The sequence below is a fragment of the Bos taurus genome, chromosome 16, assembly GCF_002263795.3.
Source record: "Bos taurus isolate L1 Dominette 01449 registration number 42190680 breed Hereford chromosome 16, ARS-UCD2.0, whole genome shotgun sequence".
NCBI lineage: Eukaryota > Metazoa > Chordata > Mammalia > Artiodactyla > Bovidae > Bos > Bos taurus.
Genome location: NC_037343.1, coordinates 32,679,730 through 32,693,493, shown reverse-complemented (window position 1 = coordinate 32,693,493; position 13,764 = coordinate 32,679,730). Strand labels below are relative to the sequence as shown.

The window sequence follows — 13,764 nt, the reverse complement described above, 5'->3', positions numbered from 1 at the left end:
TTGGAACCAGTCTGTTGTTCCATGTCCAGTTCTAACTGTTGCTTCCTGACCTGCATACAATAAGCAAAGTGAAAAGACAACCCTCAGAATGGGAGAAAATAAAGCAAATAAAACAACTGACAAAGAATTAATCTCCAAAATATACAAGCAGCTCAGGCAGCTCAATACCAGAAAAACATAAAACCCAATCAAAAAGTGGGCAGAAGACCTAAACAGACATTTCTCCAAAGAAGACATACAGATGGCTAATAGATGAAAAGATGTTCAATGTCAGTCATTATTAGAGAAATGAAAAGCAAAACTACAATGAGGTATCATCTCACACTGGTCAGAATGGCCATGATCAAAAAGTCTACAAACAATAAATACTGCAGAGAATGTGGAGAAAAGGGAACCCTCTTGTACTGTTGGTGGGAATGCAAATTGATACAGCCAGTATGGAGATTCCTTTAAAAACTAGGAATAAAACTAGCATATGACCCAGCAATCCCACTATTGGACATTTACCCTGAGGAAACCATTATTGAAAAAGACCCATGTATCCCAACGTCCACTGGAGCTTTATTTACAACAGCTTGGACGTGGAAGCAACCTAGATGTTATCAACAGATGAATGGATAAAGAAGTTTTGTTATATATACACAATGGAATATTACTCAGCTATAAAAAGGAATGCACTTGAGTCAGTTCTAATGAGGTTAATGAACCTACAGAGTGAAATAAGTCAGAAAGATAAAGACAAATATCATATATGTATATATATATATAATATGGAATCTAGAAAGAAGATACTACTGATGATTCTACTTGCAGCGTAGCAAAGGAGATGCAGACATAAAGAATGGACTTTTGGACACAATGGGGAAGGAGAGGGTAGGATGATTTAAGGGAGTAGCATTGAAAATATGCATTACCTTGTAAATATATGTATTACCTTTTACATATATGTAAAATAGATACCCAGTGGGAATTTGCTGTATGACACAGGGAACCCAAAGCTGGTGCTTTGTAACAAGGGGTTAGGATGGAGAGGAGGTGGGAGGGAGGTTCAAGAGGGAGGGGACTTATGTATACCTGAGTCATGTTGATGTATGGCAGAAACCATCACAAAATTATAAAGTAATTATCCTCTAATTTAAAATGAAAAAAAAATTTTAGGTAACAAAATTTGGAAAGAAAACAATGCAAACGGGGTAATACTATCGAAAGGAAACTAGGGTGATGATATGAATATCAAATAAAAGATATGTGAAGCCCAAAAGATTGGAGAAGGAAATGGCAACCCAGTCCAGTACTCTTGCCTGGTAAATTCCATGGGTGGAGGAGCCTAGTAGGCTACAGTCCATAGGATCGCAAAGAATTGGACACAACTGAGCAACTTCACTGGTTCAATGAAGCACAAAAGACAGCAATGTCATAAAGAGGGAAATTACTTCATGATAAAGGAAAAATCTACAAAGAAGATAAATTATGATACCATATGCACCTAATAATATATCCTCATGCAGTATAAAGAAGATAGAAAGTACCTCCAATTCATTTCCTGAATCCAGTACTACTTTTAGTACCAAAAGTAGGCAGAGGAAGAAAGGAAGGGAGGAATGAAAGAAACTGTAGGGCAATATACTTGTATATGTAAAAGCAAAACTTCTACATAAACTATCTGCAAATAGAATCTGGAAATGCATTAAAAGAACAAATTGAAAAGGTCTGGTATCTTCCAGGAAATGCAACATTGGTTCAATATCAGGAAAACTGACAATAATATCCATAATGTCAACACAATAAAGGAGATGATAAGATCATATAAGTAGATTTTAAAATTCAACAACCATTCCTAATAAAAATATAAAGCAAAACAAGTTTAGACAGAATGACTTAATTCTAATAAAAATATTTATTTCCCAAATAATAATAATTGTTATAAGTTATGACATTTATAATTCAATTAAAATCAGGTTATTGGACAGATATGCTGATAATTAGCTCTGTTGCTTAATAATGTCTTGAGCATAATAATATAATAAGACAAGAAAAATTACAATATTATAAATTCTTAATAGCAATACAGACTATAAAGTACTTAATAAATGTTACAAGACACAGAACCTGTATCAAGAACCACTTTCAAGTTTGGTTGAATGGCTTTTAAAAAGATCATTTTTTAAAGTTTCTAACTGGACTCCAGAGTCCAATTTTTTATTGAAAAATATCTTAAAATTAATGTAGAATAATATAGTATAATCTATCTTCCTGGAAGAAAATGAAAATGGAATTCTTTCTTACACCACATACAAAAGAAAAAAATTCCAATTGGCATATGAGACTAATGGAAAATGAAAAAATATTTGGAGAGTTGGCAGAATCTTGAAGCTCTACTACATGGAAATGAGGGAAATCTTATTCAAGTCTGGAAACCAGAGTCTGAAAAAAAGTCATAATTGAAAATGTGAAAATAAAAAAACTTCCTTACAAAGTGCCATAAACAAAGTTAGTTTAAACAATGAATAATTATGAAAAATTATACAGCATAGATCACACTACACAGCTAACATCCCTAGTGTTCAAAAGAAACAGTGGGATAAATTTTGAGAAATAATCCTGCATTATCTCATACACAGTCTATAATCTAGCAGTTCTACTCCTAAATAAATACTTAAGAGAAACTCTTGCACTCACTCATCAAGAGACATTTTCAAAAAAAGCTCATAGTAGAACTTCTCATAAAATGCATCCATCCCAAACAGAAAGAACCCAAATGCCCATTAACAGGAGAATGGAAAAATTGTGGTATTTTCCCATGATGGAATATTAACAGTAATAAAAATGAATGAGCTCAGTTATGAGCAATAACATGAATAAATTCTAGTTACATAATGTTGAAGGAAAAAAACAACAGGTCCAGAGAGTTATCTGATCAAGTTTCAAAAACTATCATATTAATGAAAAATAAACACAGAATTCAGAAAAGTGAGTACCTCTCTGGGCAGAAATAGGGAACCAGAAAAGGAAGAAATGTATAGGTAAATGAAAGTTATCTGTAAAGTTCTAGGTCTTGAGTTGGATGCTGGATTCTTGGTTTGGATTTTACTGATTTAAAATTTTTTTTCTTTTTTTTAATTTTAATTGGAGGCTAATTACAATATTGTATTGGTTTTGCCATACATCAACATGAATCCGCCACAGGTGTACACGTGTTCCCAATCCTGAACCCCTCTCCCACCTCCCTCCCCATACCATCCCTCTGGGTCATCCCAGTGCACCAGCCGCAAGTATCCTGTATCCTGCATCGAACTTGGACTGGCGATTCATTTCTTATATGATATTATACATGTTTCAATGCCATTCTCCCAAATCATCCCCCTCCCTCCCTCTCCCACAGAGTCCAAAAGACTGTTCTATACATCTGTGTCTCTTTTGCTGTCTCGCATACAGGGTTATCATTACCATCTTTATAAATTCCATATGTATGCGTTAGTATACTGTATTGGTGTTTTTCTTTTTGGCTTACTTCACTCTGTATAATAGGCTCCAGTTTCATCCACCTCATTAGAACTGATTCAAATGTATTCTTTTTAATGGCTGAGTAATACTCCATTGTATGTATGCCTTCAGAATGAGAGAAAATAATAGCAAATGAAGCAACTGACAAACAACTAATCTCAAAAATATACAAGCAACTCCTGCAGCTCAATACCAGAAAAATAAACGACCCAATCAAAAAATGGGCCAAAGAACTAAATAGACATTTTTCCAAAGGAGACATACAGATGGCTAACAAACACATGAAAAGATGCTCAACATCACTCATTATCAGAGAAATGCAAATCAAAACCACTATGAGGTACCATTTCACGCCAGTCAGAATGGCTGCGATCCAAAAGTCTACAAGCAATAAATGCTGGAGAGGATGTGGAGAAAAGGGAACCCTCTTACACTATTGGTGGGAATGCAAACTAGTACAGCCACTATGGAGAACAGTGTGGAGATTCCTTAAAAAACTGGAAATAGAACTGCCATATGACCCAGCAATCCCATTGCTGGGCATACACACTGAGGAAACCAGAAATGATTTAAAATTTAAATGCATAAAAGAGGGTCATGCCAATAATGATAGTAACTCATGGACTGAGGATTGTGATTATTCTGTGTCTGTGTTGTTGTTCAATCACTAAGTCATTTCAGACTCTTTGCAACCCCATGGACTGCAGCATGCCTGGCTTTCCTGTCCTTCACTATCCTCCAGAGTATGCTCAAACTCACATCCTTTGAGTCAGTGATGCCATCCAACCACTTCATCCTCTGTCGCCCCCTTCTCCTCCTGCCCTCAATCTTTCCCAGCATCAGGGTCTTTTCCAATGAGTCAACTCTTTGTGTCAGGTGGCCAGAGTACTGGAGTTTCAATTTCAGCATCAATCCTTCCAGTGATTATTCAGGGTTGTTTTCCTTTAGGATTTAGTGGTTTGATCTCATTGCAGCCCAAGGGAGTCTCAAGAGTCTTCTCCAACACCACAGTTTGAAAGCATCAATTCTTTGATGCTCAACCTTCTTTATAGTCTGGCTCTCACATCCATACCTGACTACTGGAAAAACCATAGCTTGGACTATATGGACCTTGGTTGGCAAAGTGATGTCTCCACTTTTTAATACATTATCTAGGTTTGTCACATCTAGGTTTTCTTCCAAGGAGCAAGCGTCTTTTAATTTCATGGCTGCAGTTACCATCTGTAATGATTTGGGAGCCCAAGAAAATAAAATCTGCCACTGTTTCTATTTTCTCCCCTTCTATTTGCAATGAAGTGGTGGGACCAGATGCTATGATCTTACTTTTTGAAATGTTGAGTTTTAAGCCAGCTTTTTCACTATCCTCTTTCACCTTCATTTAGGCTGTTTAGTTCTTCTTCACTTTCCACCCTTAGGGTAGTATCATCTGAATATCTGAGTTTATTGATAACTTCTCCCTGCAATCTTGATTCCAGCTTGTGTTTCATCCAGCCCAGCATTTTGCATGATGTACTCTGCATATAAGTTAAATAAGCAGGGTGACACAGCCTTGAAATACTCCTTTCCCAATTTTGAACCAGTCTGTTGTTCCATGTCTAGTTCTAATTATTGCTTCTTGGCCCACATACAGGTTTTGCAGAAGGCAGGTAAAGTGATCTGGTATTCCCATCTCTTTCAGAATTTTCCACAGTTTATTGTGATCCACACAGTCAGAGGCTTTAGCATAGTCAACAATGCAGAAGTAGATATTTTTCTGGAATTTTCTTGCTTTTTCTATGATACAACATTGTTGGCAATTTGATCTCTGGTTCCTCTGCCTTTTTAAATCCAGCTTGTACATCTGGAAGTTCTCAGTTCATATACTGTTTTAGCCTAGCATGAAGGATTTCGAGCATTGCCTTGCTAGCATGTGAAATGAATGCAATTGTGGGGTAGTTTGAACATTCTTTGGTGTTGACTGTCTTTGGGATTGGAATTTTCAGCTACAAATTGGCACTCATCAAGGGCATTGCCAATGAGTAAACAACAAAGGCATTTGCCTCTACAGAGATTGAACCCCATGCTGCTGCAGCTGTTGACCTTCCACAACCCCTGAGGGAGTTCAGGGTGGAGTGAGGCACTCTGTGCTTCAGGGCATCTGGTGGGACAGGTCTTTAGACAGTTGGATGTTTTTAGGAACAGGTTTTATGATCTCCATCCTTGAATCTCCTCATATCTAGAGAAGCACTAAATCCCTTCATGGTGAAATCAGACCCTCATGACTAACAGAAAACCTTTTGTAAAGTGAGTACTTCATGGTATTGAACCCCCTTCACCAAAACCTTATATATTGGCCTTTCCCCACTGCCACTTTGGAGCAGTCTCTCAGAGCTGTCCGAGATGCTGCCTCCTGGCCTACAGTCCTCATTTTGCCCCAAATAAAGCTTAACTCGCAGCTCTCAAGTTGTACATCTTTTTTAGTCAACAGAATGAAAACTGACCTTTTCCAGTCCTGTGGCCACTGCTGAATTTTCCAAATTTACTGACATACTGAGTGCAGGACCAAAAGCATCATCTTTTAGGATTTGAAATAGCTCAGCTAGAATTCCATCACCTCCACATTACTAGCTTTGTTCGTAGTAATGTTTCCTAAGGCCCACTTGACTTCAATTCCAGGATGTCCAGCTCTAGGTGAGTGACTATTGTGGTTATCTGGATCATTACCTGGGTCCACCTGGGTCTATCTTGGTTATCTGGGTCATTAAGACTTTTGTACAGTTCTGTGTATTCTTGACACCTCTTCTTAATCTCATCAGCTTCTATTAGGTGCACACAGTTTCTGTCCTTTATTGTGCCCATCTTTGCATGAAATGTTCCCTTGGTATCTCTAATTTTCTTGAAAAGATCTCTAGTCTTTCCCATTCTGTTGTTTTCCTCTATTTCTTTGCATTGTTCACTTAAGGCTTTCTTATATTTCCTTGCTCTTCTGTGGAACTCTGCATTCAGTTAGGTATATCTTCCTCTTTCTCCTCTCCTCTGCCTTTCACTTATCTTCTTTCCTCAGCTATTTGTAAGGCCTCCTCATACAACTATTTTGTCTTCTTACATTTCTTTTTCTTTGGGATGGTTGCAGTCACTGCCTCTTGTACAGTGTTACAAACCTCTGTCTGTAGTTCTTCAGGCACTCTGTTTATCAGGTCTAATCCCTTGAATCTATTTGTCACTTACATATAATAGTTAGGGATTTGATTTAGGTCATACCTGAATGGCCTAATGGCTTTCCCTTCTTTCTTCAATTTAAGTCTGAATTTGGCAACAAAAAGCTCATAATCTGAGCCACAGTCAGCTGTTTTTGCTGACTGTATAGAGCTTTTCCATCTTCAGCTGCAAAGAATATAATCATTCTGATTTCGGTGTTGACCATCTGGTGATGTCCATGTATAGAGTTGTCTCTTGTGTTGTTGGAAGAGGGTGTTTGCTATGATCAGTGTGTTCTCTTGGCAAAAGTCTGTTAGCCTTCCTACTTCATTTTGTACTCCAAGGCCAAACTGCGTGTTACTTCAAGTATCTCTTGACTTCTTTGCATTCTAGTCCCCTGTGGTGAAAAGGACAGCTTTTTTTGGTGCTAGTTCTAGAAGGTCTTGTAGGTCTTCATAGAACCATTTGACTTCATCTTCTTTGGCATTAATAGTTGTGGCATAGACTTGAATTACTGTGATATTGAATGGTCTGCCTTGGAAACAAACCGAAATCATTCTGTTGTTTTTGAGATTGCACCCAAGGACTGCATTTCAGACTCTTGTTGACTGTTTCTCTACTGGATTGTTGCCCATACAAGTAGATATAATGGTCCTCTGAATTAAATTTGCCCATTCCCATCCGTTATAGTTCACCGATCCCTAAAATGTCGATGTTCACTCTTGCCATCTCCTTCTTGACCACATCCAATTTACCTTGATTCATGGACCTAACATTCCATGTTCCTAGGCAATATTGTTCTTTACAGCATCAGACTTTACTTTCACCACCAGTCACATCCACAACTGGGCGTTGTTACTGCTTTGGCCCAGCCTCTTCATTCTTTCTGGGGCTATTTCTCTGCTCTTCCCCAGTAGCATATTGGACACTCCTACTGAACTGGGGGGCTTATCTTCCAGTGTCATATTTTTTTGCCTTTACATACTGTTCATGGAGTTCTCCAGGCAAGAATAATGAAGTGGTTTGCCATTCCTTTCTCCAGTGGATCACATATGTAAAGTCCAAACAAAACAAAGAGCTCTTACAAATGATAAGAAAATGGTAAGTGCCAATAGAAGAATGTAAAAAAAAACTATGTACACAAAAGCAAATCTAACAAACATGAAAAATTTCATGAAATTTTTCTGAAATTCACTTCATCAGGAAAATTCAAATTAAATTAACAATGAAATATCACAGTAGTAAAACCTGAACAAGAGAAAGTTACTATTTCTAGAGGGGATCTAGGCCAAAGAATTCAACTCAAGCTTTGCTGGTAGTAAATGTGAGGAGTTAGAGCCTTATTCACATTTTTGGAGAGCAAAGCAGAAACATATTAAAATATAAGATTATATATATATATATATATACCCTTTGGGTCAATAATCCCACTCCTTGGAATCTACTCCACAGAAGTATTAATAAAACCTCTAGTATATACTGCTATATGTAAAATGATCCATATTTTGTAGCATTGTAATGTGGTAAAGCAAACCAAAACTGGAGCCACAGCAAATCTCCAGTATTCTAGAAATTGATCTATAAATTACAATATAACTATATCATAGAATATTGCCCAGGCATTATGAGTTGACACTGGAGAAATTCAATGATGTATATTTGAGTGAAAAAAAAGAATGTGGAACGTATGTATAATGTGATCCAATTTTTTTTTAAAAAGAACATGTTAAGATGCATCGTTTTAAAAATACATGTACACATGTGTGTGTGTGTATCTCTGCAAATTCATAGCATGGAGAAAAATAGGGAAAAATAAATACTAATTGTTAAATTATGTAGGTTGAGAGAAGGTAAAGGTAAAGGGAAGATAAAAGGGAGGAAGGGAGGGAGGGAAGGAAAAGGGGAGGGAGAAAGAGAGGAAAGAAGGAAGGGCAGCAATATATGGGGATAATAAAGAATCTAAGGCAAACAAAAACGTTTTCATGTGTACACACATATGTCTATGCAACTACCACACAGATCAATATGTAGAAGATAGATAATGTTCCTTAGGTTAAAAACTTTTACAAATTAGTAAATAAAAGACTAATAACCCAATGGGGCTTTCCTGGTGGCTCAGCAGTTTAGGAATCCACCTGCCAATGCAGGAGATTTGGGTTCAGTCCCTTGGTTGGGAAGATCCCCTGGAGAAGGAAATGGCAACCCACTCCAGTACTCTTGCCTTGAAAAATCCCATGGACAGAGAAGCCTGGCAGGATACAGTCATGTGGTCACAAAGAGTCAGACATGACTTAGTGTCTAAATGACCACCACCACAACAACCCAACAGAAAACGAGCAAAGGAAATTAACAGATAGTTCACCAGACAGGAAACAAATAGAGTATGAATATATGGAGAGATGCTCAAACTTTCTCATGATAAAAGAAATGCAGATTAAAACTGCATCAAAATACCATTTTTCATCCATCAGGCTGACAATATTCAAATATATGACAATACATCACATTGGGAAAGCTGTGAAGAAAAGAAGAAATCTCATACATTGCTAGTGAGACGTACATTGTTAAAACTGCAATGGAGAATAATTTAGCAGAATCCTTAAAAACTACAAATGCATATTCTCTGCGACTCAACAATTCTCCTTTTAGGAATACTCCAAGGTACAAAGTAATATATGTTCAGAGTTGCTCATTCCAACTTTGATTGTAATGGAAAATGATGTAAACAAATATTTATTAGTAGGTTACTTATTAAATTATGATTCCTCCATAATTTGTAATAATATGTGAAATAATATGAAAAACTCATGAGAGCATTTAAAGATCAAAGATATAACTTTAAGTGAATATCTTGTTCAAAAATGCATTTAATATACTAGTATTTACATAAAATGGAGAAAAGTAACATTGGCTATGCACAAAAATTTTATGGAAATACAGAAGAAACCTTATCCATAGTAGTCACTTGCAGGGTGTGTGAAGTAAGTGACAAAGCATAAGGTGGGAGAGACAATTTCTGCTGTATTTGTAATATAATGTACTTTTATAGTAGAATAAAATGTCTATTCAAGAAGAAAATAATAAAATAATGAGATCTACATCTATTGAAATGCCTGTGGTATATCGACAAAAGCGAACTACGAGTGTGTGTGTGCTCAGTTGCTCAGTCGTGTCCGACTCGGTGTGACCCCATGGACTGTAGCCCACCAGTATCCTCTGTCCATGGGGATTTTCCAGCCAAGAATACTGGAGTGGGTTGCCACGCCCTCCTCCATGAGCAGTGTAATTTCATTTTTGTAAAAAGTGTATGAGTGTGTGGGGAGGCTGCTGTGTCTATTTGTGGGTGCAGAAAATGACATGTAGGCATTCATATAAAGCCTTAATATTAGTTACCTCAGGAGTGTAGACGGAGAAAGCAATGGCACCCCACTCCAGTACTCTTGCCTGGAAAATCCCATGGACGGAGGAGCCTTGTAGGCCGCAGTCCATGGGGTCGCGAAGAGTCCGACACGACTGAGCGACTTCACTTTCACTTTTCACTTTCATGCACTGGAGGAGAAAATGGCAACCCACTCCAGTGTTCTTGCCTGGAGAATCCCAGGGACGGGGGAGGCTGGTGGGCTGCCGTCTACGGGGTCGCACAGAGTCGGACACGACTGAAGCGACTTAGCAGCAGCAGCAGCAGCAGGAGTGTAGAGGATGTTATTAATTCTTTGGATTGTTTCTCTTGTTAAAAACAACACATACTAATTTTGATTTTTTTTAAATTGAGATATTTGAAATTTTAAAAACAAATTAAAACATTTTTACAGTTATATTTTGCCACAACTAAAAATGAAATTTGTCCAAAATGTAAAGAAATGCGAACACATTGTATTTTGTAGATTGTCGTTTTATGGATATATGATCCGGAAAACGCGGACCCCAGTGAGTTGCTATGGAATGCCAATGAACCTTCCCTAGTAGGTGGAAACATTATTATCTTCATGGATAAAATAATATGCTACATTTCTTTTTTAAGAGCTGCGAATAATTTATTATAGTTTAAGTAGCCTAGAACTAAACACCTTTTAATTATCCATTAAATTTAGTTTACTCATTATAGTGATTTTGAACTTGTGCTCAATCACTACAATTATAAATCTTTCTTTAGAATTCTTATTGAGCATTTTCCATATTTTCTGTGAACCTCATTATCCACGAAGGGGCTGACCATTAAAATGCTTTCAAGGTGTTTCTTGAGCATCTACCTTGAAGTCATCCTTCAAAAATCTGTCTAGTTCTTTATTGAATGCTTTACCATTGGAGATTAATAAAGTGCAACACAGTGTATAAATAAGTCCTTCCTTTTATCTGTTACAAATTTACCTCTTTCAAGATTCAAGTTTTTTCTTCTGTTACAATTAAAAGGTACAGAAGAGAAACATAAAATGAAAAGTTTTCTTATAGGATTCTCTATGTCTTAATTAGTCTAGATCTGAGTTTTTCATAGCATGTTGTTATGACTCATGGTAATTAAATTCACAGGAGATAGACTGATAAATCAGAAGGACAACCAGTCAGTTGTTTTGTTTGACAATGACTTCAGAGGGAATAAAATAAATTAATGGTAATTAAACACCTGGAGTAACAGGCAAATTTGGCCTTGGAGTATGGAATGAAGCAGGGCAAAGGTTAATAGAGTTTTGCCAAGAGAATGCACTGGTCATAGCAAACACCCTCTTCCAACAATAGAAGAGAAGACTCTACACATGGACATCACCAGATGGTCAACACCAAAATCAGATTGATTATATTCTTTGCAGCCAAAGATGGAGAAGCTCTATACAGTCAGCAAAATCAAGACTGGGAGCTGGCTGTGGCCTAGATCATGAACTCCTTATTGCCAAATTCAGACTTAAATTAAAGAAAGTAGGGAAAAACACTAGACCATTCAGGTATGACCTAAATCAAATCCCTTATGATTATACAGTGGAAGTGAGAAATAGATTTAAGGGCCTAGATCTGATAGATAGAGTGCCTGATGAACTACGGAATGAGGTTCATGACATTGTACAGGAGACAGGGATCAAGACCATCCCCATGGAAAAGAAATGCAAAAAAGCAAAATGGCTGTCTGGGGATGCCTTACAAATAACTGTGAAAAGAAGAGAAGCGAAAAGCAAAGGAGAAAAGGAAAGATATAAGTATCTGAATGCAGAGTTCCAAAGAATAGCAAGGAGAGATAAGAAAGCCTTCCTCAGTGATCAATGCAAAGAAAGAGAGGAAAACAAGAGAATAGGAAAGACTAGAGATCTCTTCAAGAAAATTAGAGATACCAAGGGAACGTTTCATGCAAAGATGGGCTCGATAAAGGACAGAAATGGTATGGACCTAACAGAAGCAGAAGATATTAAGAAGAGGTGGCAAGAATACACAGAAGAATTATACAAAAAAGATCTTCAGGACCCAGATAATCACAATGGTGTGATCACTCACCTAGAGCCAGACATCCTGGAATGTGAAGTCAAGTGGGCCTTAGGAAGTATCATTACGAACAAAGCTAGTAGAGGTGATGGAATTCTAGTTGAGCTATTTAAAATCCTAAAAGATGATGCTGTGAAAGTGCTGCACTCAGTATGTCAGCAAATTTTGAAAACTCAGCAGTGGCCATAGGACTGGAAAAGGTCAGTTTTCATTCCAATCCCAAAGAAAGGCAATGTGAAAGAATGCTCAAACTACCACACAATTGCACTCATCTCACATGCTAGTAAAGTAATGCTCAAAATTCTCCAAGCCAGGCTTCAGCAATATGTGAACTGTAAACTTCTAGATGTTCAAGCTGGTTTTAGAAAAGGCAGAGGAACCAGAGATCAAATTGCCAACATCCACTGGATCATGGAAAAAGCAAGAGAGTTCCAGAATAACATCTATTTCTGCTTTATTGACTATGCCAAAGCATTTGACTGTGTGGATCACAATAAATTGTGGAAAATTCTTCAAGAGATGGGAATACCAGACCACCTGACCTACCTCTTGAGAAAGCTGTATGCAGGTCAGGAAGCAACAGTTAGAACTGGACATGGAACAACAGACTGGTTCCAAATAGGAAAAGCAGTACATCATGGCTATATATTGTCACCCTGCTTATTTAACTTATATGCAGAGTACATCATAAGAAACGCTAGGCTGGATAAAACACAAACTGAAATTAGGATTGCTGGGAGAAATATCAATAACCTCAGATATGCAGATGACACCGCCCTTATGGAAAGTGAAGAAGAACTAAAGAGCCTCTTGATAAAAGTGAAAGAAGAGAGTGGAAAAGTTGGCTTAAAATTCAGCATTCAGAAAACAAGATCATGGTATCCAGTCCCATCACTTCATGGCAAATAGATGGGGAAACAGTGGCTGACTTTATTTTTTGGGGGCTCCAAAATCACTGCAGATGGTGATTGCAACCATGAAATTAAAAGGAACTTTTAATTTCCTTTTAATTCCTTGGAAGGAAAGTTATGACCAACCTAGATAGTATATTAAAAAGCAGAGACATTACTTGTCAACAAAGGTCCATCTAGTCAAGGCTATGGTTTTTCCAGTAGTCATGTATGGATGTGAGAGTTGGACTATAAAGAAAGCTAAGTGCCAAAGAACTGATGCTTTTGAACTGTGGTGTTGGAGAAGACAGTTGAGAGTCAGTTGGACTGCAAGGAGATCCAACCAGTCCATCCTAAAGGAGATCAGTCCTGAATATTCATTGGAAGCACTGATGCTGAAGCTGAAACTCTTAATACTTTGGCCACCTGATGCAAAAAACTGACTGCTTGGAAAAGACCCTGACGCTAGGAAAGATTGAAGGCAGGATAGAAGGGAACGACAGTGGATGAGATGGTTGGATGGCATCACCAACTCAGTGGAGATGAGTTTGAGTGAACTCTGGGAGTTGGTGATGGACAGGGAAACCTGGCGTGCTGCAGTCATGGGGTTGCAAAGAGTCGGACACAACCGAGCAACTGAACTGAACCAAGTTATAGTGTTATATCAATATCGATTTCTTGGCTTTGACAATGCACTAAGATTATGTAAGCAGTTGTCATTAGGGAA

General features: G+C 37.5%; 1 protein-coding gene across 7 annotated transcripts in view; it reads left to right on the top strand.

Moving 5' to 3' along the window:
* Window positions 1-13,764, top strand: part of CATSPERE (catsper channel auxiliary subunit epsilon) — a 157,061-nt gene that overhangs the window by 43,742 nt on the left and 99,555 nt on the right. For all 7 annotated transcript variants that reach the window (XR_009490836.1, XR_009490835.1, XM_059875694.1 and 4 more), the window contains one exon: window positions 10,566-10,643. Coding sequence is in view for 5 of the 7 variants with exons in the window: in XM_059875694.1 (XP_059731677.1) it covers window positions 10,566-10,643 (78 nt within the window). In the remaining 2 variants the exon portion in view is untranslated. The remainder of the gene's footprint in view (window positions 1-10,565; window positions 10,644-13,764) is intronic.